At 37.5% G+C, this 25,943-nt stretch overlaps 2 protein-coding genes across 2 annotated transcripts; both read left to right on the forward strand.

Moving 5' to 3' along the window:
- The first annotated feature begins 505 nt into the window (after window positions 1-505).
- LOC122077158 (50S ribosomal protein L3-2, mitochondrial) lies at window positions 506-9,612 on the forward strand. The gene is made up of 5 exons (XM_042642988.1): window positions 506-1,103; window positions 1,186-1,395; window positions 2,289-2,393; window positions 8,488-8,601; window positions 9,088-9,612. Exons 1-5 carry the CDS (start codon window positions 756-758, stop codon window positions 9,259-9,261), a joined length of 951 nt encoding a protein of 316 aa, XP_042498922.1. The 5' UTR covers window positions 506-755; the 3' UTR covers window positions 9,262-9,612.
- A 10,610-nt stretch (window positions 9,613-20,222) lies between these two features.
- On the forward strand, window positions 20,223-25,759 carry LOC122077113 (uncharacterized membrane protein At1g16860-like). The gene is made up of 5 exons (XM_042642921.1): window positions 20,223-20,468; window positions 22,185-23,301; window positions 23,952-24,107; window positions 24,902-25,113; window positions 25,322-25,759. The coding sequence occupies exons 2-5, from the start codon at window positions 22,381-22,383 to the stop codon at window positions 25,512-25,514; spliced, it is 1,482 nt and encodes a 493-aa protein (XP_042498855.1). The 5' UTR covers window positions 20,223-20,468; window positions 22,185-22,380; the 3' UTR covers window positions 25,515-25,759.
- The last annotated feature ends 184 nt before the right edge of the window (window positions 25,760-25,943 follow it).

Below are 25,943 nucleotides of genomic sequence, written 5' to 3' on the forward strand. Positions count from 1 at the left end.
TGATTTCTTCCATTCTATATTGAAATATTTATGCTAAAATTCCCTTAAATCGGTGGGATTATTTGATCAAATGATCGATTTTAGGGTTCATGTGATCAATTTTGGCCAATCTAAATCAAAATCATTAAGGACTAATTGCATCACCGATTCTTGTATTTAAAACCTTGGTCATGCACCCCTCTCTCACCAAAATTATGTCCTCTCCAGCCAAGGGACCAGCCAGACATAAAACAAGAGAGAAAGCGAAACCCCTTGTTTCTTTCTCCTGTTTTGTATTTGGCTGATCTAAATTCCCTCTGAGTGGATTTGACTTCTCTCTAATATGGCATCCAATAATTGGGAGGATTCAAACACGCACCCCAACACACGAGCACCATTGGATGTCTCATTGGGTGCCCAACACGTTGGAGAGGATCTTTTTCCCCTCTTGCCACAAGTCCCTTCTTCATATAGCTAGGTTTTCATTTCTAAAATCGGTCAATCCAAAAGTCCAAATCCAACCCGATCCGGACTTGGGCGAACCAGAATAGAAGAACAAATCAAAGCGTCTGAACCCAGTCCACCCTAAAGTCCTAAACCCTAAAACGTCGAGGATTTCTCTCTCGGGCAGCACCGGTAAGCCTCCCTGCGTCTGTGTTTCATTTGTCTGCCATGAAATTTGTGTATTGAGATTTGGATTTCCTGCCATGGGTTCTCTGAGACGAGCTCTTTGAATGCCTTCACTCAACTCCGTCCCTTACTGTTAACTTGTTGCGATGTCTGCCACTTCGAGAGGCCTCATTTCTCGTCTGAGGCTTCTCTCATTTGCTCCAGCAACAACAACAATTAGCAATATTCATCATCAACTCAGGAAATTCTCTGCTCAATCTGTGCTCCTCGAGAATGGTGACGATTTCGATACTGGAGGGACGAGAATCATCGAAGCGAAATCGGGAGTTATGACTCCTAATTCGAAGAGGACCGGTGCAATCGCCGTTAAATGTGGGATGTCGGCTACTTGGGACAAGTGGGGAGCTAGGGTTCCAGTCACGGTCCTCTGGTTGGACGATAACATTGTATCGCAGGTGAAGACGATCGAGAAGGAAGGAATCACAGCCTTACAGGTATGATATAATTAAGACATTTTGTTTATTTCAGATTGTTCAAGTAGTTTCTTCTGATTTTTTTTTCGTTGGTGTTGGTTAGGTTGGATGCGGACAGAAGAAGGAGAAACATTTGACGAAACCTGAAGTGGGTCACTTTAGAGCTCAAGGAGTTCCATTGAAGAGGAAACTGAGGGAGTTTCCGGTGACAGAGGATGCACTTCTTCCTGTTGGTACGCCGATAACTGTTCGTCATTTTGTTCCAGGCCAATATGTTGATGTTACAGGGATTACTCGTGGAAAAGGATTTCAGGTAAACCATCTCCCCATGAACAGAGACATCCAAATTTCATTCTTTTTAAATTGGAAGATAAAATTCTCGATTAAGAGAAGGGAAGGAGATTCTCCCCCAAAAATGATTTACTGTACCGTTCATAGCTTCCTACTGTTGAGGGGGAAAAAAAGTATAACTACCTGTGCAAAATTAAGATTGGCCCTTTTAGCTGGTTCAGAGATTTTCAGAAGTATGATTATTGTGTTCTGTACATGAGCTTCATTCGGCAATATCTGGGTAGAAGGAGTAAGAACCAGAGTCTTTGGGCTTTGGATTTGAGGATACTTTTTTCCAGATGCACAATAGGCCAAAAAATATGCTGTAGGCCAATTTACAGCCCCAGTGTTCTCATCTGACACCTCAAAATCATAATTGTAATTGAAAACTAGGCAAAGCTTGGTTGCAGCACCTTTTTGGCTGTTCTTCAACTCCACTTGGGGTTGGCTGCATGGATGCTATTCCACTCTAGTGCTGTGGAGAAGAATGCAATCCCTTTGTTTTGCTTATTTCTTTTCTGCAATGTATTTTTATCGCCAATTATACCATACAATGTTTTTCTTTCTTATTGGTGTTTTTTTTTGTTTGTTTTGTTTTGTTTTTTAAATTCGCGTGCAATTTTTCTGCAAGATTTGTGCATCAATCCCAGGGACAATAATATTTTCTGCCTGACTTAATGTACTATATAAGTTCTGGGATGACGTAATACTTCCCCCTCCCCCCCATCCCCGCAACACACAAAAAGTTCTGGGATGAGTTGTTAAGGAGATCACTTAACAGGAAGGCAGAAGCAATTTAACAATGAAATGATATATTTTCCAGTCAAAAGTTAAATTTCTTCTTTATTTTAAATAATCTAATTCTTCGATTCACAGGGTGGTATGAAAAGATGGGGATTTTCAGGAATGCCTGCATCTCATGGTGCTTCATTATCACATCGAAGTATTGGTTCTACTGGTCAAAGAGATGCTCCTGGAAAGGTGTGTATTACTTCTGTAGATAATGATTGCATTATTGGCTACATCCTTGTGCATATATGATATATGCATGTTGCTATATATGTATGTATGTTTTTTCTCTTTTTTTGCATCTTGATAGTGCATGATTATATGTTAGCTATAATGTTTTAGATCATTCCTTGCCCAACCAGCACAATTGGTTGTCCATTCCATATGTGTATATCTATTAACAGTAAGGGAATTGATGAAAATAACAAAATATTGTCAATAATATCTGTAGACTATTCCTTCACCAGAAATAGATGGGTGATGCAAATATGTTTAGTGCAAACTGGAGGTAGAAATTCAGAGAAAGATAGAGGTTGATGAGGCCCTCCATAGCTTAGGACTATCAATTGTTTCATATAGAATCATGGATGATTAATACTTCATATGATAGCTTGCCTGAGTTGATTATTTCCTAACTTTATGAAGAAAATGTAACTGATTTTCTCCAGTTCTCCAGTTAGTTGATATAAGGTTTTGACAATAGAGATCTAAATGAATGGTGTTAGAGTTTATATTTGTTTCTGTTATGATTGATTTTTCCTTTCGCAAGTGATATATTGCGCTGGTTTCATGTTTAAGGCAGTGCATTAGCATTCTTGCAGGCTGCAGCACTTGGCATTTGCATCCATTTGCTGCGGTAGCATTGCTAGTTGTTATGCAGGTTGCCTACATTACGTTTTTTCAGGATTTTGAATAGGAAAAGAAAAATATAATTTGTTGAGATGGGTAAAATTATGTATCATTCCACTATTCCAGGCTCTGGCTGGGGCAACATCAGCCCAGAGTAACCTAAACCATACTTGTCAAGGCAACTAGGCAACCCAAGGCGTTGAAGGGGCACCTAGGTGCCTTATGCAATTATGCTTTTATGCAACATAGAATTCATATCAATGGAATTTGATATAAATATGCTAGTAGTAACCTCATATGAGAAAACCAATGTGTAATAAACAAAGCAAAGAATTTAATATAACAAGCATATTCATAAAACAACAGAGCATTAAACATAAATCAATGTAAACTTGTGAAGTGTAAAGAGAACTGATATAATATAAGGCATGCTGTCACAAGGCCACAAAGCGATGCCTAGGTGTCCAATGTGGTTGCCTTTCTTGCATCAAATAAGGCATGCTGTCACCTTGGACCCAGGAAGGTGCTTGGCCTTTTAGGCGGCGGCTTAACAACTGTAATAACTTCACATTCAGCATCAAAACCTCAGTTTGGGCAGGCTGGACTTTGGCAGAACTTCGCTTGGCTCTTGCTGTACCATCCCAGTGTGCCGCCCCAAGTGTAGCCTGTTGGATGACTGATTTTCATCAGTTCAGAAACCAGCTTACTTTTCTTTTCGTCCTTGTCTTACATTACATGCACTAGCTTACCAACTTCATTCTTTGAATTAAATCTTCTCATGTAGTTTTTCCTGCCCATAACACTTCCATATGACTATCCCTATAATGTGTGTTTTTATCCAATTAACATCCGCTTTTCTTACTTTGACATTCCATTATTGTTATTGTTGTATCTCTAAAAATTGTATAGTTTATCATCATGAATACCAATGGCATTATTATTAATTGTCATAAAATCTGTAAGTATATAATAGCTTCTGCCTGTTCTTTGATTTCAGTTTCTGATTAGGAAATTGAAATACATATTGCACAACTCAGGAAGGGCTGTACCCTGATGCAAGTTCTGTTCCCGCAGAGTGAGGAGAAGTAGCTTTTGTATTTCACTTCCTTCCCCCCCCCCGCCCCCGCCCGCCCCCCCACAAAAAAAAAAGAAAAAAAAGAAGAAAGAAGTATTTAATGCAGTCAAATCTGGAAGAGGAGAAGTTAGCATTTAAAGCTTTTAATGCATCTAGTAGTAATGATGTGGGGTGACATGGAAGTCCCTATTCCCAATCATTTCTGCTAGTTGGGGACCCAATCTGTCTGTTACTTATTATCTGTGTGCTTAGGAGATCTTATCGTCAACCTCTGATTGCATGGGGGATCCTTGGACTTCTATCTTGGTTTCAGAGGCAGAGGATGGAATTAGGAAGTATGAGAGATTGAGGGATCTTTTATGGTAATGTTCTGTTTAGGACTTTTAATATTATTAGCCATTGTAGGGATGGTTTTGGAGCTTCGTTATAAATTGGAATGACATGGTTAGTTCATCTATTTATTATTAAGAAACAACATTGTGGGGAAATCTGCATTGGTTGCTTTATTTAAGAAGTCTATTGTCAGATCGTACATTTCTGCCCCTTCCTAGACCCCTCAGTGGTGAGAGCCTCATTGATGTAGTGGCAGTGTGGCATTAGAGTGGTTGGACCAAAACCCAACCCCAGATGGAACCAGCCCAACCTGAGTTTTTGGTCTAACAAGGACTGGGTGGTAGTTTATTTATTTGGATTTATCCTGTAATCTTTTGTTTATTTTAAGCAGGCTACATCATGGTAGAGTTGCATTCCATTTTAGCTTTATTTCCTTTTATTTCTTATCTATATATTTGTACCCAACGAATGGAAAGAGAGATTTGAGACATTGAATGAAATTGTGAGTTGGTTGCATACGTGTCGTACTGGTTCACTGCTTCTCCCCTTCCCAATCTTCCTCCTCATCGCAGGTACACGTCTTCCCTACTCTTCTTCCTTCTTCCTATTTCTCTTCTTTTTTTCTCCCATTACTGTTCTTCCCCACAGTACCAGCAGACATCAGTACTCTTTTGCTGGTCATTGATCTCTCTTTCTCTCTCATATTTGGGTGAAGGCTTCCTTTGCTTGGGTGATTCAACCCTACAAATCCTAGGTCCAAAGCCCTCTCCAACTTTGAGACTCCATCACAACTCAGACCTGCACTTCTAATGTTACCGCCAGGTACAGATTTAGATTGAAGAAATATACTCTTCACTTGCTGTTTAGGTTTGTTAATACCTGGAAATTTAGAGGGTCCACAGTTGTGAATTGAGTCCCAAAGCCCCAGCCCGATCAATTCTATCTCGAGGGAAAATGTCCTCAAAATGAAACCCCTTACTAGTTCGGCTAACTTTAGGAAGAAGACAACCCCCTTACCTCACAGTTCATTTTTTATTCTTTATTTTTTTAACTTCTATTTATGCCCTTCTTTAACTTATAATTCCCCTTATGTCCTTCCACCCATAGTTGTCACGACGCCAAGGCGAACTAAGGCGGTGCATGGTTGTCTAAGCGCTTAGGCGAGAAGGTGCCTGCCTTAAGGCGAACAGGGCGACCAAATGTTAATTTTATTTTTCCTATTTTCTAACATTATTTAGTAAGCTATATATATATATATATATATACACCTTGTATCATAAAAAATCAAGATTAAGCAATATCAAGTCATTAAAAATCAACATTTAGCCATGTTAAACCATAAAAAATTAACATTAAATCATATTAAGTTATAAAAAATCAATATCTAGAGAAATGTTCTTGTTCTATAATATATTTGACTGGTCAAATGATTTTAATTTTACATGAGACTTTTTGTATTAGTTATAACATAAAATCAGCTTTCCAATAAGTCTAAGATTACTTAAATCTGAGTTGTAACGACAAAGTTATGCTCCGGTCAAACTTATTTTCAAGTGCGCAAATGCTGTTAAAATTGCCTGACTGAAAATAATTTTATGGATATCAAAATAAAAGATTATTTTACTGGACTTTTGGTTTTTAGCAATGCTTTAACATGATAGAATTTATAAAATTTTCATAATTGAGAAAAACCCCAGCATTTAAAAGTTGAAAATATCCCCTATAACCAAAATTCAATTTTTGTTCTTGGACGGGGGGTTGACTTTTTATCCTTTTGGAATTTGATTTTTAAACTATTTTATTGGATTCAAACAGGGGGGTATTTGCTTATTTATGAATAATATCTTAAGTAAATCAAATAACAAATATTAAAAACATTTACTTATTAGCTTCAATTTATTTATGGTTTTGCTACTAAGTGATGCAATCCGGAGGTTTGGAAACCCGATTTGGATCGCTTATGGGCCCACCCAAATAACAATGCTCAATCAACCCGACAACTGAAGTCAATTTCGTAAATATATTGAGTTGCAAGGGATAATGGCAGTCTGGTAAATAGTGTGAGTAGTGTAAGGTCCCTTTTGGTATGAGAAGCACAATCAAGACTCAATATGAAACAAGTGTTCAAGAACTGTGGGCCTGGTAAATGCCTTCTTCATGCTGCCACAGGTCCTTGTTCTTCTTTCTCCTTTGATATTTGAGCTGGAATCTCAATTCTGCATCAGATCTCCTCCAAATCACCACTATTACTATAGAATTCATGATAATCAGCATGTAGGAGTGGTAATCTGAGGGCCCTTGGCTATTGTTCTTGAGAAATAACCATCAAGCCTATTGCGGTAATCTGAGGGCCTTTGGCTATTGTTCTTGAGAAATAACCATCAAGCCTATTCCTTGCAAGAAGTCTTTACCTTGTACCTACCCACCAGAATTTTCTTTTTCTGGATCTGGTGAATGAATAATCATATAGTGCTCCTCATTCAAGACAATACGTACATTCGTACAAAGAGACTTGCCAACATTCATATAATTACTGAACCTCTGGCAGGTATTCGTAATTAGTTTCTTTCTTTTTTATCTCTCCTTTATCATTTTTTTTAGTTATTCACTAGAGAAATGATGATCGAGAAGTTAATCTGGAGCAAGTCTTCAGATCTATTATGACAGCCAGTCAGCCACCCAGAGGTGGCGAGGTGCTCAACGGATCTTTTTAGTCTTGTAAAACCTTTTCCGTCTTTGGCTTGATGCAAAATCTACTTTTGATGCAACCTAGTGTGTATTCATACCTCAATGTGTTAATTGCCTAGGTTGAACTACTTAATATTTTACAGCAAGTGGTATTACTGTATACTTTATTATATTAAATTACATTAGCTTTACTCCAAATCATGGGAGCAGTCATTCATCATTAATAAGAAACACTGCAGTTTTTCATTTAGTTATTCAAAGGTCTCTGCTATTAGTTTGAATAGCAGGAAGGAATATTTTTTGTACTGTATCTGCATCTTGTTTATCTCCACAAGGTACAGAAGAAATAAAACAGTCGTAAAAAGGATATAATGAATCAGATATATTGGTTTTAAGAAGCTTTGGTGATTGTTGATTAAGTTAATACTGGTTCAGGCATGAAATCTGGATACAAGTAATTATTAACTCTACCTAAGATTTGTCTTTTAATATTAATTTTTTTTTGTGGTTTAGCAGATCCATTGCCTCCTACCCCCCTAGACTTATTGTATTCTGCTCAATTTTGTACAATTCCTTGTGACATTAGTAGAGGGGTGATGCGTGTATTTGTTTTTGTTTTATTTAAATCTTTCTTGGATCTCATTGGAGGATGGTTTTCTACAGCACACTCTATTAACTAGCATATTGGACTTCTTAACTCATTTAGGTTTATCCAATTTGATTAAGACCTAGTTTTCTGTCTGAAATGTCGAACTAGGCTGTTTTTCTACAACTGCATGTGGGTAGCCGCTGGTTTTTTACGGACTACAGCAGTATCTACATAACCAACAAATTTGTTTGTCTGTTTGGCCGCTTTAGGGTTATCTGATGTGAGTGTGACTTCACTGGCCTTATATTTCAATCTCCTATCTGACTGAATTACATTTTGATGGGAACTGTGGAGGATTGCCTCGTGTTATTGTTGAGAGTATCAGTTTCCCCATCACCTGCATATATTACAGGTTATATATAACCTTATCTGTATCAGGCAATGTTAAGCCTCCAAAGTCTTGAACCTTGAATTCTGGTTCCTCTCCCAGAATTTCAGAATTTGTCCTCTTGGGAGCACTGATAAATGATTGATTTGCTGCATAGCACAAAAGATACCCTATTTATATGTAGATTTATGCTCATGTCTGGTGGTTATGCTCATTAATATTGTGAGAGTACGATCTTCATTTCTATTATCTATTCGATGTATCTCAGATGTACTGTGGACATGGATTCTCGATGTAAAGTATTTCATGCAATTGCAGGATTGCTCCAGAACCCAGAAGTGACCTTTGATTCTTGTTCATACAGGTTTTCAAAGGCAAGAAAATGCCTGGGCGCATGGGTGGGAAGCAGTGGACAGTTAAAAATGTATGGATCTACAAGATAGATCCGGCAAGGAACCTGATGTGGGTCAGAGGGCAGGTATGCTTCTCTCTGCTGTGTCTTCTTCTTATCCGGTATGGGTATGCATCCTGATGAATCTAGCCATTGTCTTTATGCTCTGGAAGGATTGCCAGAAAAAACATGGTGATTCAGAAAACGTTTCTGTGCATCATAGTTAGGATTATTGAGGCAGTGATATTGTATAATCAAAAAAAGTGTTCAGCTAGGTGAAACTTATCAAATTGCATCTTGCCAACCAGACCCAGGCATGTTTTACATGTTGTTGGTAGAGATGGTCCTCAATTCTAGTTTCAATGATGGGTTCCTTTTTTTTATTTTTTTTAGGTGGGGGGTGGGGTGGTGGTGTCTCATCTAAGGAGAAAATATTTTTTTTTGGGTGGGTGCTCGGGGGGTGGGGTTGGAGTTTGGATTGCAAGATGAAAAGACGGGTTACATGAGCTATTGCTTTTTTCTCTGGCTATTCTGCTCTGCTGAGTTTCTTATTTTCCCTCTCTATTGATATAGGTTCCAGGTGCAGAAGGGAACTTTGTGTTTATTAAGGATGCTTTTTACAATAAACCAGATATTTCTTTGCTTCCATTCCCAACTTATTTTGCTGCACAAGATGAGGATGTTTCGGAGTTGGAACCCTTAGTTGCTGATCTTGGGGAAGTAGATCCATTCATGGCTGGAGATTAACGTGTCAGTGAACACTATGTTCCCACATAAGCTGATCTCTTTTTTTTTCCTTCTTTCCCCCTCAATTGGATCAGCTGGCATGCTCGTCTTTCTCAGATTATAGGCATTGGAGTGGGTTTGTGATCAAAGCACCAGCAAAAAATGTTGGTAATTTAAGTCATCCAGTCAATATGGATAGGGAATTGAAGAAATGTAGAAGATGGAGGCAGAGCTTGTAATTTTATTCTTGATTTTAGTTTACCTGTGGTTTGAATTGAGTTGGCATTATCTTCTGCAGGAATTTTGTTTCAAATAAATGTTGGCAGTTTGCCCCATCTAAAAATCTCAGGCACTTAAATGTCTGTTTTGTTCCTTTCCATTTGTTTTTGGTGGCCCCCCTTTATGATTCATAGCAGCTATCTGTAAATTACAGGTTCTCTGAAATTGTTTATGTTTGTCCATCGATGTTCAATTCATGCAAACAAATATCAGACACCGATATGCTGGATGTGTATCAAGACTTGATTCCATGATGGTAGGTGCTTAAACATGATTTTGGGCATTTTTAATTACCCTGGGATACACTTCCAATGCAGGTTTGTGTTCCCAGGTAAAATAGTTTGTCATCATGTGCTTGTTTTCATTCAAATTTACCTTCTGCAGGGGGAAGCATTGATTAATGTGTTTAAATGTAATGGTTCTGTAGCCATTAATTGATTTGATTGTTTAACTTAATAGTAGATTATCTATAGCTTTCGGACCAATTTTCTGAAACAGGTGGAGGTGGTCCTTTCGCCCAGTTCCAAGAATAACCAAAACATCTCAGGCTATATGATTGATTAGGATCTGGATCTGTCACCAATATCAATCTACGCTACTAGTTTAATAGTTTATCCTATCTATAATTTCAGGTCAGACTGCAGTGACCACCAGCCTCCACTAGTCCAATGGACCGTTAAGTAAAGCCATACAGGGAGTTGGCCCAGCTAGAGTTGTCAAATTAACAAAAACTATCAATTAGTATGGGAAAATGTTTTCTGTTCGCGGTTGTAGGGGTGCACCAAACATGGGGGCCAATGGGAGCGTTTTTGGAAGCGCAACAATAGGGTGGGCATTTTCACTTTTTTTAGGGGTGAAATAGTCATTTTTCCTGTCTCTATGTCTGGGTATGGCCTCTATATTTATGAAAATAAAACATTCTCCCATACATAGACACATGGGGTCGAAGTGACCCTCCCAAAACCCCTCATGGAATGGAAAATTATGTCTTGGTTGATGCTTTCTGGTGTGTTCCCATGAGCCCTCGTGCACGTATAGGAGTCGCATTCTCTCGCAAGAAATACTTCCCTATTAATTATGAGTAAGAGATTGCTTAATCTTGTGATCTTTGTACTAGCACAAGCCAATGAGAGTGCATATTGTGGCTGGGATTGCCTGGATGGTAATTTCATAGGCTCCTCGTATCTACGAACAGGAACTGCCCATAAATTCGATAATCGTAGTTGTTGCATTGGTATAATGAGCATCGGGTGCCTGAGAGCCCCTTGGGGTGTGTGTCTAGATGCTCTTAGCCGTTCGATGTTCATTGCATCTCACCACTCACTAAAAAGGATGTGGATTCCCTATTTAATGGGTTCATTCCACCAAGATCCATGTGTTTACTCATGGGAATAACTTAACGCTACAATGATGAATTAAAAATTTATAATTTTCTTTTAATTACCTTTTATCTTATTCTTAGAAGATATTTATTGTAGGCATAAAAAAAAGTTTTCAAAAAAATTGAAATTATTTTATTAATGCAATTTTTAAGTGAACTAATAAGATTTACTCTCATTGATTAAAAAAAAAGTATAACATACTAAAAGGGCGAAAGAGTAAGTTACAATCTTGTTGGTTACAACACAAATTTTCTTTTACTTATCATGCAAGTGATGTTTTCACAAATTTGTGACGTTGGCAAATATTTTGAAAGTGAGTGATGTCGAAAAAGAAGCCACCGAATATTGAGAATTTTTTTATGTATGCCTCAAGATTGTCTATATTAATTAATGTAAATGTCAATTTTACAAATTCATTTCTCATTTAAATAATATAAATGTCAATATAACCCCAATTTCATATCCCTTTCCCACCAATGTCGCGATTGACTACTTCCCTATTATAGAGACTGACAATTCAACTTGGGAGAGAGAGAGTGAGAGCATAAAATCAGGAGACCTACAAATATTTATCACCATGTGCTATTCTTCTTATTCTCCATTCTTTACGCCTCCCTTCCCTATGACTCTCTCTCTTTCCTCCCTAGCTTTTCTATTTCACTTCGATCACTAGAGGGTGCAACTGTCTTCACTAGGTACTGCAACTCCCTAATTCCTACAAGAAGCAACAATGGTGGAAAACCTTTCCTATTTTGGATTATACACTTTACTATTTTTTTTTCAAGCTTTTACAATAATATATAGGGTAGATCCATATGTAGGCATACTGTATACATGTTAGTATAGATTACAATTACATTATATCTCACAAAAGTATATGAACTTTATTTCAATGGCGTAGACTTAATAGTTCTAATTTGACAGACCAAAAACTAGCTGAAAGAATTCTCCCTTTTACCGTGGACGAAAGGAAACTTGATCCATTTATATATGTGTATAAACTAAAATTGAAATAGATTTGTATAAAAATATCTTTAAACATATAAACTTCAAGCAGACATAGCTAGCTTATATGTCAATGCCCATTTATTATTATTTTTTAAAGGGTAATTTACAACGCCACCCCCTGGAGAATGCCAATATTAGAGGGACACCCCCTCTCTTTCACCAAATTGGACTCGGACCCCCTACCGTCAGTCAACGTTATATGATGCTTTGAAATGACGTTTTTGCCCTTATGAGTAAAAACTGATAAATTAGATATTTTTCATTATCCCAAAAATACCCCTCCTTACCCTTTTATCTCTCCTTCTCTCCTTCTCTCTTTCTCTCATTCTCTCCTCTTTTCCCTACCTGCGACCAAGGGTTCAGACGAGTTCCAGCAGAGATAGAGAGGGCAGTCGCCGGTGTTTCTTGAACTTGATTCGTGAAGAGATAGATAGGATATATGTCGTCATCAGTCCGTACTGGGGACTTCTTGAACTTGATTCGTGCCGCGCGGTGTCGGCTACTTGTTGGGTGGCTGTAGAATCTTCCTGGAAGGAGTGTCCGACGCCGACCGTCTGAGCAATCTGTCGGCCTTTGAAGAGAGAAGGCAGTGGGACCCTCCATTCGACGTGCCACAAAAGCCACAGCCCGTGCTTTCCTTCATGGGGACCCTCTTCTCCTTCTCTCCTTCTCCTTCTCCTTCTCCTTTTGTCCCCGCGCGGTGTCGGCTACTTGTTTGTTTGTTTTTGTTTTTTTTTTTTTTTTTTTTCTCTTCTCTATTTTCCCCATTTTGATCTCTAGTTCTCTATTGGGATTTTGTGTGCTCAACGAGACGCCGAAGATAGACCCACGAACCTGCATATGCCGTCGTGGAGGGGGTTCGCTGTCGTAGTCGCCGTCGTCGCCGTCGTCGAAAGAGTGTTCGCAGCCGCCGTAGTCGCTGGAGGGGGTTCACCGCCGTAGTCGCTGGAGGGGGTTCGCCGCCGTAGTCGCTGGAGGGGGTTCGCTGCCGTAGTCGCCGTCGTCGCCGTCGTCGAAAGAGTGTTCGCAGCCGCCGATCTGCAAGCCTACCTGTTCTTCTTCTCAACTCATTGAGGCTCACTTGGGAATAGAACCATTAAGGGCAATTTTGGTATTCCATTATTTTGAAGGGCAAAATGGAATTTAGAAAAAATATTAACTGCTGATGTCAGCATTCTTGGTATATTATGTAACGTTGACTGACGGTAGGGGGTCCAAGTCCAATTTGGTGAAAGAGAGGGGGTGTCCCTCTAATATTGGCATTCTCCAGGGGGTGGCGTTGTAAATTACCCTTTTTTAAATATCCCATATGGTGTGCCATAATGGGTACATATCAATTTCATGGGCCAGTCTCTAGGGCTTGTTGGACCCGTTTTATATTCCTACCTGACCCGAACCGACCTGACCCATCTGGAGACTAACCGTTGAGATATCAGTGTCAATTAGGTTAAGGTGTTAAAAGCAAGGCACATCCATTCCAAATGAAATGGGAATCATATTACCAGACATATAATGATGCTAATGAATGCCCTATTCTTAAGATGGTATGGATTTTAAATGGTTTGGGAATTACTTATAAATTTCCTTTCCATAGTGAAGATTTCTTCACCTTCAATCCGTTACTGAGTGGGGTCCACTCCTGATCAGTCCTCTCACCCACTTCATAGTCTAGGAGGAAACTTAGGGCATCAGACATCTCAACTACCATTGCTATTTGATTTTGAGTTATAGAATGAATAATCTTAACTACCAAACAGTTTTGTCAATGAACTCACCATCATTTCTCTTCCTTTCCCCATTCCTCACCAGAAAATGGAGAGAGAGAGAGAGAGAGAGAGAAAACCACTACCACCCCACCTCAAGCAAGTTTACCATCAAATCAGAAGAATCATTAACCCAAAAAGCTTATTCATATAACAGCTTCTCCAAAGAAGCAATCTCAAAATAGAAAGGAAATTGAAGATAAACAAAAATAGTTTAGGGAAAAGAATGTCCTTGGTCGCATCTCTACACTAAGATACAACGAGTAAAAAAAGACCACTCTACCCCTATATGGTGGATGCCTTCACTTGCCTTTTCATTGACTCGTGCCTTAATGCAGTAATCATGCGACTAGGAACCATTCTATTGTCCATAGTTTTACTTTCTTTCTGAAATTTCAGAATTAATACACAGATTTATTAGTTGAGGAACCAATCGGCAATGTTATTAATGCATATATTATATTATATTAGGCTTAACAACCATTAAAACAACAATTTTTTTTCACTCCATCCTTTAATTAGTGATTTGACATGATTAGGATCTCTCATCTTCATGTAGAGACAAATCAATCAAAATTCAAAACCCCCCCTCCTAAGATAATAGCAATGTCGTTAAACTTTGGGGGAGGGGGAGGGGGTGGTTTAGTTTTATCGAAAAAATATGCATCACCAACTAACTGCATCATTTTTTTCATTTTCTTCCCATTTCCTCCCTATATGCTATTGTTTAGAGAGAGAGAGAGAGAGAGAGAGAGAGAGTATCGATGTTGGTCCATATATATTAGTATTCGTATCCAACAGTTTTACCTTCAAAGATACCGATAGTATGCTAAATTTAGATATTTTGATACTTTTACCCTCTACCTGTATCATATCATCAGTTTGGTCTTGGCCAGGTAACAATATCAAATTTTTATAAAAAAAAAAGGTAGCAATAACAAGTTATACTTAAAATTTTGATTAGAGATAAAGAATGCTGCCTTTTCGCGCTCCGTTGTGCCCACATTCAAAGGGGATGAAATGACCACCTTGCCCCACCGATCTATTATATACCTATGTGGTCCCCTTATTGGGCTTGCACTAGTGCAGAGGCCAAATGACTGGACTGAAAATTCTTCCCCTTTTGATTATTTCAAACTGGAACACAATTCAATCCAAAGAATAAACCCATTATTACTTCTAAACCCAATTCAGATTCAGACCAGAATGAACTAAGATGGAAGAAAGATGTTGGGTCAACAATCCTGATCAAGTTCTTTTTTTTATTGTTCTCATCAACAAATGAGAAGACCCCTCACTAACTTTTTTTATTTTCTTTTTCATTGAAGAATTTTTTTAATAATGAAACATGGATCAATGCCTTGTACTCAATTAAACAAATTATTATGCCACCCCATTCAAGCTCATTATTAATCTTAAAGATGCTTCTTCTTCTTGTTATACTATTTTTATATTACACTCACTCTCTTTCCACAACTCTTTAATGTAAACACCACCTTCAAGTAACCTAAAATGTTATAAATTTGTGACAATCTAATAAGGAAATTGTATCTTGTAGGAAAATTGAAGTTTTTTTAATTGTTATGAAACCGCGTCATTTTTTTTTTTAATTCTCAAAAAACTCTATTTTCTTTTGTCCTCCCCTTCCTAAAGGAAAGAAAATGAAAAATCATGCGACCCGAATTAAAATCTTAAATAGAAAATATTATTACATTACTTAAATGTGAAAAAGGTCCTCATCTTATTATTTTAATAGCAAAATGAGCCCTTTAATAAGCACAATTTGAAGACCCCTCACTAGTAAGCTGTATCTTGTTGATAAACTCTCCATTTTTATATAGTTGTGGAATCCTCTCATCACCTTCTAAGATCTCTCTCTCTCTAATTAAAACATTAAAAAATCTTTTTATTTTATTTTGTAAATATGAAAAGCCTTCATCATAATGTCCTTAAGACAAGATGAGGCTTTCAAAAAATCTAAGGAAAAAGGTTCTCTAAACCACTGGAGCAAAGTATGCGAGCACTCCTATATTTATCTCTCTCATTCTCATCACATGAAATGACATTGTTGCTTTTTCTAAAAAGAAAAAAAAAAAAAAAAAAAAAAGAACTTGCTGTTCTTCTACGTATGATATCATTTTATCACCTTATTGGAACGCTTTCTCATACCTCTAGCTCAGAGAAACCCTTTCTAAAGTCTAATTAACCCAATTGGTTGCATGTAATTTAAAAATCATATCATCATTGATATCTTGAATATGGATGTTTTCCAACTTGCTCAATTTAATATCACATATTCCATTTAAATTTGTTTTCACCATTAACACACATCATAGCTGCTTCTTCTTCCTCCTTGTCCCCCCCCCCACCCCACTACAAGCCTTCCTTGCTAATCTAAATATCTTATTTTCTACACAGCCCTTCATCTCCTTCTTCCCCATTTAGCCACATGGATTAAAAAATAACCAATTCAAATTTCTATTTAAGACTATGGAACCCCAACTTATTAACTCTGTTGGGTTCCACACAAATGTAATAATCTCACATCGAATGTGAATAGTTGAATGTTTAAGACTTATAAGAACTTGGACACCCCTTTCCTAGATATTAGCTTTTTAAGGACGAGTTCTACCGGAGGTGTTACTTGTTGCCACAAAAACACCAACAAAATAGGGTCATAGGTTAAAATGGAAAATAATGAATCAATGAAGAGTATGAAGCCCGCAGACACATGGAAGGCGAAATGACCGACACATCCCTCACAAAATAAAAAATAAAATCTCTATGAATACTTTCTCATGCATTTTGATTGACCCTCGTATATTCATAGGAATCACATTTCTCCACACAAAACACTTCCCCAAGGATAATGAACTTTGCATTGGTCACCATCCCTTTTTGCTATTTATGCATGTTGCATGGACCATTATATCTCTTTCAATCTCAAACTTTTCGTTAGGCCATAGCCTATAGGTGTTTTTGTGTCTCACCTAACCTCCTAACCAATATCAAAAAGTGTAGAAAATGTACGTTGGAAGTTAAATCAAAAGATCGGATCGGTTTGGATCGGTGATTTGACAAGGAACGGGTTTCCAAATGCGCTTTGGTTAACACATCGTTATCCTGCGGGGAGTGGGGACAAAGGTAGCGGCGGTGTGGGGTTGTGGATGAGATAAGGGCAGAAATACTATGAAACACCTAAAATGCCCCTCTCCTGCTCCCATAATTTCAAGTATAACCCAAATTTATTCATTTCCGAGATTGCCCCTAATAAAATTGATAAATTGATCATAGCTTGGGAATTGGGACTTCGGACTCACGTTTGGTTTTTTAATGGTCTATTGTGCTTAGGAGATGTCAAATTACTAATTCTAACCTTTCTTCTCTAAAATGACGAAAAAAATCTCCCACTTTTTTTTTTTTTAATGAATTTACATGTGAATCATTTTGTTTGGTCATATATCAAATTTCAAATTCAAATTGAATAATATATACCCTTATCTGTATTTGTATACACCTTTTTGATGTACATTTGTTTAGGGGAAAACTTGATATGTGAATAAGAGAGTTTTAGCTCTACTTGTTCACAAATTTTTTGCCCCATCTAATCTACCCATGGTAAAAGGAGGTTAGTAAATATATCAAATTATACAAAATGCAACTTTGAATTGGACTATTTAATTGGTTAGTTTGATTAAGACCCTACGTCGGAATCATGTTAGATTCTTCATTTGAATTGATCACCAAGCTTAGTGATAAGCTGATAGGCAGTAGGGGTGCTAACGTAAGTCTTGGAAATCCACTGGTTCAGCTCTCTTACTCTCCGCTTTCTTAAAATACATAGTAGTAGTGTAGTAGTAGTAGTTAGTTATGCAATAAGTGTAGCCCTGCGGCTCCCTTACTGGCCCCTTGTAGGTCACTTGTCTGACCCTCAAAGGGTTTTGCGTGGCCTAGTGACCCTTGAACTCTCACATTAAAAAAAAAAAAATGATCACTAGGCTGTTTAAATTTGATCGTTAGATAAAATGTTGTAATTGACTTGTGCCAGCCTTCAAATTGGATGAAGTTGGGCTAACAGTCTCTTGAATAAGTGGATTACTATACATGATTTAGATATTGTGAAGAGAATTTTTAGAAGAAAAAAAAAAAAATCTTTGATTGTCCTATGGAAACATATCAAATAGTTTAAAATCGTCTTCTTATAATATAGTTAGCTAGAAATAAAATGAAAATATTTAAATGAAAAAAAATTACTATCAAAGTAACTACAATGTGAGAAAATTGAACTATATATTAGAAATGATGAAAGTAAATTTTTTTTCAATCAAACATAAAAAAAAAAAAAAAAAAAACCTCAAATAATTATACTGAAAAAAAAAATTGAAGAGAGAAAGGGAAAAAAAAAAACCTTCTTTCTATTCTTATAAAGAACCTTATGGACATAGGGGTATGCTCCTCCTTGGGAGTTGTGAATTTACTTCATTTATTGTAAGTATTAATTGAATAATGGTTAAGGTTTTATTATCAGTTACACTAATAGGAAATCTAATAAATATGCTCATCAATTAGCTAAGGTTTGGTGTGACACATATTTAATTAACATGTCTTTTCTTAATTCAATTGTCAATTGTGTTATACATGTTGGCTTAGATGAAAGACCTCTTGTATCTATATATTCAATGATTCAATGATCAATAAATGAAATTTGCTTTCTTAAGAAAAAATGAAAACTAAGGGAACTAGAGAAAATGTAGATTGCACATAGAACATTTAACCCAAAAAAAAGGGGCTATTGGAAGAAAATAAATGCCAAAGTACTAAATAGTAAAATAAAAAAGAAATAAAAAGCAAAATATTTAGCTAATGTTTATTTTCTCTTTCGCTAGATTCCTAAACCCCTGGTTTAAAGGATGAATGGAGAGAAATCTATTCAAAAAACCTTTTTTTCTCCTTTCAAAATTGTGTTTTGCTTTGAGAGGTTTGGCTCTTTGGGGGACCATTACACCCCTAGACTTAACAACATTGCAACCGAATGTCAATGAAATTCTTCAAAAAGATAATGAATTCAACAATAAGTGCATACTTCCTGTCAAGTCATTCAATTTTATTATATATAATTTAATTTTTATATTTTGGTTTTTCATCTTCTTCAAACATACAAGTTCAAATTGAATTGTATCACTTGGTGTTGACTTTGTTAAGTTCATTCCATTTTAGTCATCAATATTATTTGACCACTCATACTCTAAAGTCAACAATTCTAGGTCGATAAATCTATTTAATTATCTAAAAAAGGGGAGAGGCTTCCCATGCTGCCATTGCAGGAAGAATCTCTCACACCATACCAATGATAGCAAAAAATCAAATATAAAAAAAAACCCATGTGAGAAAGTGCATGATATATAAGTTGCGTGGAAAACTCACATAAAAAATGAGAACAAATCAATTTAAAGAGATTTGATGTTGAATCTTTATATCATTGTCTACTTGTCTATACGAGGGAAACTATCCTTTTTCATGGACAACCGGTTAATTACATCACCCAAGATTTTTTTTTTTTGGGTAAGAACATCACTCAAGAATTAGGGCAACAACAAAGAAAAGGCTCTTGATTACCTTAAGCCACATATTCTATTACCTTAAGCCGCATATTCTACCATGGACATTACATAATCCCTTTTCACTACACAAAAAAAATTATTTCATCCTCTTTAAAGCACCCTAAATAATAAAAATGCCATTAAGACTTATTTTTTTCCCCTTTTGAATCTAACTTCCCAATGAAACCTTAACTACAACTACAAGAGAGGGTGAGGGGAATTAGAGAGTAATAGGGATGCCTTATGTTACAAGGTGAAGACAAGAATGTCGAACATATGACCACTTGAGAATCTGCACTCTACGAGCAAAATACTAACCAATTAACAAGCAATTGTCTTCACCAAGACTTTAATTGTGAAGCTGAATCCTCTCATGACAATGCCCTCACAATAGGGATGCCTTGCTTACATTACATGGGATTGAGTTTATTGCACTCAATCCTAGTACAACTGTTAATGGGTAGGGTTCTTATGGTGGAAGTATTCCCATGAAACAGTCCTTCAAGATATTTACTTTGCTTTTTCTTCTTCCAAATCTAAAGAAACCAACCCAAGAGATAGGGCATTGTTAGCTATGTCATTTCCATCATTTTCAAGGGCATTTTAGTCTTAAAAGTAAGCAAAAAACATGTCCTGCCATATTTATATGCAAGGGAGGACAAAACTAACCAGTCTTTTCTTTTTTTCTTTTTGGTAAGATCTAACCAGAGTCAATGACAAGAAAGTGTACAAAGATAAGTAGATATATTTAGATCCAGCAATACAGTAAGAAAATTTTAATTTTTTTTTTTATGCAAATCCAGCTAGGATCAAAACAGCTTCAATTTTTATTTTTAAAAAAGTGGTAGTTCAGATATTATAAGCCAAATCCATGGTCCCTTTGGTCATTTTAACTGAGAGAAAGAGTAGAAAACTGGAGAGTGAGGGAAGGTGGAAGGTGTGTTTTCACCTTTCCTGATCAATTTCTTCCTTCAATTGTTTTTTCTACAAAAATTATATAGTCTCTCCCTCTAAAATTCCCACTCACCTGTTTGGAGTCTTTCTGTAAGAGGACACAACCAAGTTGAATCTCTCTCTCTCTCTCTCTCTCCAGTAGATGCGATGGTGTCGACTTGCAGAACCAGTGCTCTCTTTGCTCCCCTTTTGAGTGGCTATGTCGCCAAATCTTCTGATTAGAATTTCAATGCATTTTTCAGGTGGGCTAAATCTCTCATTTGGGTCATTCCCTATGTTGTTCTTCTTCAAATCTATCTCTTTGTGTCAGTTTCTTTACTTAGAGTTCTGAATCTCGATGTAGGGTTTCTGATCTTTATCATTTGGGTAGTCTTTATTAAAATGAGAATGTGGGTTTCATGGGTTTGTTTTGTTTGTCGATTTGGGATTTGGTTATTTTGGATTCTAAATGTTGGAAATCGAACTTATTGTGTAAATGTTTAGTAAGATGGATGTGGGGGTTTCAGATACTGTTGCTTTGGTTGTTTGGTAAATAGTTTAAATCTAGGTATGATTTCTTTTTCGTGATTTCGGGTCTGGGGTTCTTTGGTTTTCTGATTCCAATGCTGGAAATGGTAGGATTTTCTGTAATTCTCTTAGTTGATAGAGGATTTTCGATCTATCTCATTTTGGTTACTTCCTGAAGAAAGTTGGAAGTTGGGTGGGTGTTGGTCCGTGATTTGGGTGGTTTTGGGTTGTTGGCTCTAGGTTATGGATGTGTGAAATGTTGATTTTCTGTGAAATTTGGTCCTTGGAGTGTTTCTGATCTTAACCCCATTTTGGCGTTTTGCTAGAAATGGTTCGTTGAAATGATTTTCTTTTAAGATTTGGAGTTTGAATTACTGATTTTAGATTCCAGTTGTCTCAGATTTTTGAATCTTAGTTTTGCTCAAAGTAGAGTTTTAGGCTCGCCTACACTCCTTGGTTCTTCTGTTGATGGGATCTAGGTTCCAATTCTTTTCGCGATTTAAAGCTCATATTTCTTGTGGCGTATGTTAATGTCTCTGTGAATTAGGTCAGTGTCTAGAACCTCTGGGCATCCTGATTAGTCAAAATTTCCCCTTTTCTTTAGTACGGTAGCCAGATTCAGTTTTGGGCTGTCTGATCCCAGCTTATTAAAATGGTAGCTTTGAAAATTGAGTTATTTCTCTCTGATCACCCACTTGCTATTGCTGGACTGGGGTCTTAGGTGGCAATTTTTTGCATTGTTTGAATGTGCGCTTCTGGTCAGTCTTCAAATTTTGGATGTTCTCATTTTCCATAATTTGTAACCATTTTGATCCTAATGGGGATAATTCTTCCTTTTTCCCTTATGAAAAGTTCTGATGTAGACAATTGGTTATTGTCAAATTGGGTTTTTCCTCCTTCTGTGCATTGATCTGGGTTGCAGACTTCTCCATCTGTACACAGATCCTCCGCTTTTGGTCCCAAATCTTTGGGGTTGCTTTTTCCAATGAACTTTGGTTACATTTCTTTTATGTTATTTGTACCCGTAACTGGTTTATGGATGAGTGCTCTTGGAGTAGTCGGTCTGGCTCTGAACCTACGTGCCTATGACTTCGTTTCCCAGGAAATCCGTGCAGCGGAAGATCCTGAATTTGAGACTTTCTACACTTTTTTCCCGGTTGTTGATGTGGTATTCTTACAGCTATGAACAGTGATTGTTCTTTGCCCTTTCCAGTGTTGGGGTCTCCTGGCCCTAGTTTTCATTCTTTGTTTGTTTTATCCTTTCTGAGGTATAATGGCTCTGGATTCAGGCTCTTGAATTTGGTTGCGTGGCCTATCTTCATTTAGTTTTTCGTGTATTCTATCTGTTTGTCTGTTCTATTGTAGATTTTCTTTGTTAATTTTTTTTCCTTGGTGTGGAATTACATATGTAATAGACCATGCTTTTGATGGAGTGCATTTTTAATTCTCAGAAGGGCTTTGAGTACCACGTCAAGACACTGTGATCTCATTCCACTGTCATTCTCATTATGCTTATGCTGTCCAAGATGCATAAGTGACATTGATCCTGCTGAGCCTAGTCTTTGGGTTAATTTGGAATCACATTGTTGTAGCTACTTGTGACATTTGGTGTGAGCAGTTTCTTGTGGAAAAATCAAAGTGAACCTGATGGGTTCCAGATTCCCATCCCATCAGCTTAGTAATGGCCTCTATGTATCAGGCCGGCCTGAGCAGCCAAAGGAGAGGCCTCCAACAATGAGTTCCACAGCCATGCCTTACACTGGTGGTGACATCAAGAAGTCTGGAGAACTTGGGAAAATGTTTGATATCCCTGTGGATGGCTCCAAGTCAAGGAAATCTGGACCTATTACTGGTGCTCCTTCAAGGACTGGGTCATTTGGGGGTGCAGCTTCGCATTCCGGGCCAATCATGCCTAACGCTGCTGCTCGAGCAAGCTATTCTACGTCAGGTCCTGTATCTTCTACTGGAGTCCCAGGTTCGGCTAATATGGTGACAGGGGGATCAAATAGGCAGAAGTCCAACTCTGGACCACTTAATAAACATGGGGATCCAGTTAAGAAGTCTTCTGGTCCTCAATCTGGTGGTGTGACTCCAGCTGGACGTCAAAACTCTGGCCCTCTTCCGCCAGTACTCCCCGCAACAGGTCTCATTACATCCGGTCCAATTTCTTCAGGTCCACTTAATTCATCTGGGGCCCCTCGGAAAGTATCTGGTCCTTTGGATTCTATGGGTTCTGCCAAATTACACAGTGTCTCTATTGCCCACAACCAGGCTGTTACTAATCTTAGCCAAGAAGATGATTATTCCTTTAAGAGAAGCTTCCCAAAACCAATATTGTGGTCAGTGATCTTATTGTTTGTGATGGGATTCATTGCCGGTGGTTTTATCCTTGGGGCTGTCCACAACCCCATTCTTCTCATTGTTGTTGTGGTTCTTTTTGCCGCTGTTGCTGCACTTTTCACTTGGAATAGTTTTTGGGGAAGACGAGCTATCACAGGTTTCATTTCTCGCTATCCTGATGCCGAGCTTAGAACTGCAAAAAATGGGCAATACGTCAAAGTCTCTGGGGTATGTAACTTCTTGAGGATATTGAGATAATATTTTTAATCCTTTATATATATATATATATATATTACAACTCATGGGTTGGTTATTAACCATTTTTTTTTTCACAATTTCTATTTGCCTTTCACCTAACTAAATTCTAATTTATTTCCCAAAATGTGTCGATGTATTAAATGATTTTAATAATAAAAAAAAAAGAGTGGTGAAAAAGTCATATATAATGTGTAAGCGCCCTAACAATCTAGCTTCATGTTATTATTCTCAAGAAATTGCACAGTTGGTCCATAACAACATATAGATTTTTCAAGAACATTCATGTTCCTGTGTCTCCAAGTACTTGAGAAATGGTAAATGGGTACAAGGATCTCTGAGTTCTTGTGGGTGAAATAATTCATGCCAGAATGAGGTTCAGAATGTGTCTGTAGAACTGTAGGTTTTACTTCAAGATAAAGCAACTTCGGGTGATGATATCTGACCTTGAACAGGGTTTGATGGAAACTGTAGTTTGTTTTTGCAATATGGAAATATCTCTTTAGTTTGATTCAACTTTTTTGTTTGTAGAATGCTTTTTGTACCTTGACATTATTTTCATAGTTCTTTCTCTTCTTACTACATGTTTCTTACTTGTGTATATACATTGCAATTTCCTGTAGGTAGTCACCTGTGGAAATGTACCCCTTGAATCCTCCTTCCAGAAGGTTTCTAGATGTGTCTACACATCTACAAGTTTATATGAATACCGGGGATGGGATTCAAAGGCTGCTAACCCTACGCATCGCCGTTTTACATGGGGCCTCCGATCACTAGAGGTGGATTCAGGAACATTAATTTTTGTTCATTTTTTGAGTGGATGTGAATGTAGCATTCGAGTAAATTTATATTTGTATTTCATGTTGACCTTTGCCTGCCAATAGTTTAAAAATCTGCAGCTGCTCTTTTCTAATGATTCCATTTAGCATTTTCCATGTGGTATTTTGTTTTTCAGTTTACCTTTTTGTTTGTAATGGCATATTCTATGCTATTTCCCAGGGTCATCTCTTACGCTATTATTTGTTAAAGTATCTGGTTGTTTCTGCTGTTTCTCAAAGCATTGCAAAGAACTTCTTAGTCCTCTTCCTTTAGTGTGGAGGATTGGGTGTTTGCAATGATGACGTGGTTAAAAGAAAATAGCCCTTAACACTATTCCATTCTTAGTTATGAACTGATTAAACTATTCGTAGCCACCTTTGGGGGGGTGGGGGGGGGAAGGCTCCTGTGACAGTGAGAGCTTATCTGAACTGTTCAAATGGTGACCACCTTGGTAGGTGGTGGGCACATAAAATGTTCAAATTGGACATTCTTTGAGATTATCAACTTCCATTGTATTTGCTTTTTCTTAGAATTTTGTGCTTCCTTCACTTCAGCTATTTTGTTTTCGCCTCTTTTAACCCAATTGATGGCCATTGTGTTTTTGGACAATGACCAATTTGAGTTGCCCGTCTCAGTGGCCTTAGTTGTGACCTTGGTGCCACAGATATGTTATGGCCAATATGAAAACTGTAATAAATGCTTCCTGATGCTGCTTGGTTTCCATGCATTGATTGGAATGTTCTATCTATTGCAGAGGCATGTTGTCGACTTCTACATCTCTGATTTCCAGTCAGGATTACGGGCTTTGGTTAAGACTGGATACGGTGCAAGGGTGACTCCATATGTTGATGAGTCTGTCGTTGTTGACATTAACCCCTCCAACAGAGATATGTCGCCTGAATTTGTCAGGTGGTTGGCTGCAAGGAACCTTTCGAGTGATGATCGCATAATGCGTTTGAAAGAAGGGTGAGAATTCAAGCCCTCTAAATTAAGTTTGTTGTGTACTTAGGTTTGGTGTAATGGTTTCCATTCAAAGAGTTGGAAGAATGCCCCCAATCCCCCCACCCCACATTTTTATAATATGTGAAGCTGTCATGGTTGGTTTAAACTCTTTCTAAGATGCACTCTTAGATGTGCTATTTCACCTTCTTTTTTATTTCTTGGGTCTTGATAGGTACATCAAGGAAGGCAGCACCGTGAGTGTAATGGGAGTTGTTCAGAGGAATGACAACGTGCTCATGATTGTTCCTCCTCCCGAACCGTTTTCTACAGGTTGTCAGTGGTTTAAATGTATCCTTCCTGCAAGTCTTGAGGGTATTGTCCTGAGATGCGAAGATACGTCAAAGATTGATGTAATTCCAGTATAGTTTCTAGGAGAGGGGGTTGGTTGCAAATTTGTTCAGATAATACTGCTTTTAGAATTATATTGTTGGTGGTGGTGGTGGTGCTGATGGTGCTGATGATGATGGTTAAGTGATGCTTAGGAACGAAGGTGGTGTTTTCCCTTTTAACTTGGTGTATAGTTCTCTGTGATATCTTTTCTTTTAGGCTTGAAAGCTTTGTAATGAAGATGGCTTGATTATTATATGGAGGGAAACTTGATTTGTTTGAATGGGAGATTGAAGTTGGGTTTATGTTGAGTAATGTTTTTGAGGTATTGAGTAAACTGGGTTTGGCTCAAAACCTGTGGTTTCCACTCCCCTCCTTTTTTCCCACTTTCTTTTCTCCCTTTTCTTCCCCATCTATTGAGAAAATAAATGCAATTGGGAAGGCACTCAACCTTCAAAGAATCAGTT

This window comes from Macadamia integrifolia, chromosome 4 (genome assembly GCF_013358625.1).
Source record: "Macadamia integrifolia cultivar HAES 741 chromosome 4, SCU_Mint_v3, whole genome shotgun sequence".
NCBI classification, from domain to species: domain Eukaryota; kingdom Viridiplantae; phylum Streptophyta; class Magnoliopsida; order Proteales; family Proteaceae; genus Macadamia; species Macadamia integrifolia.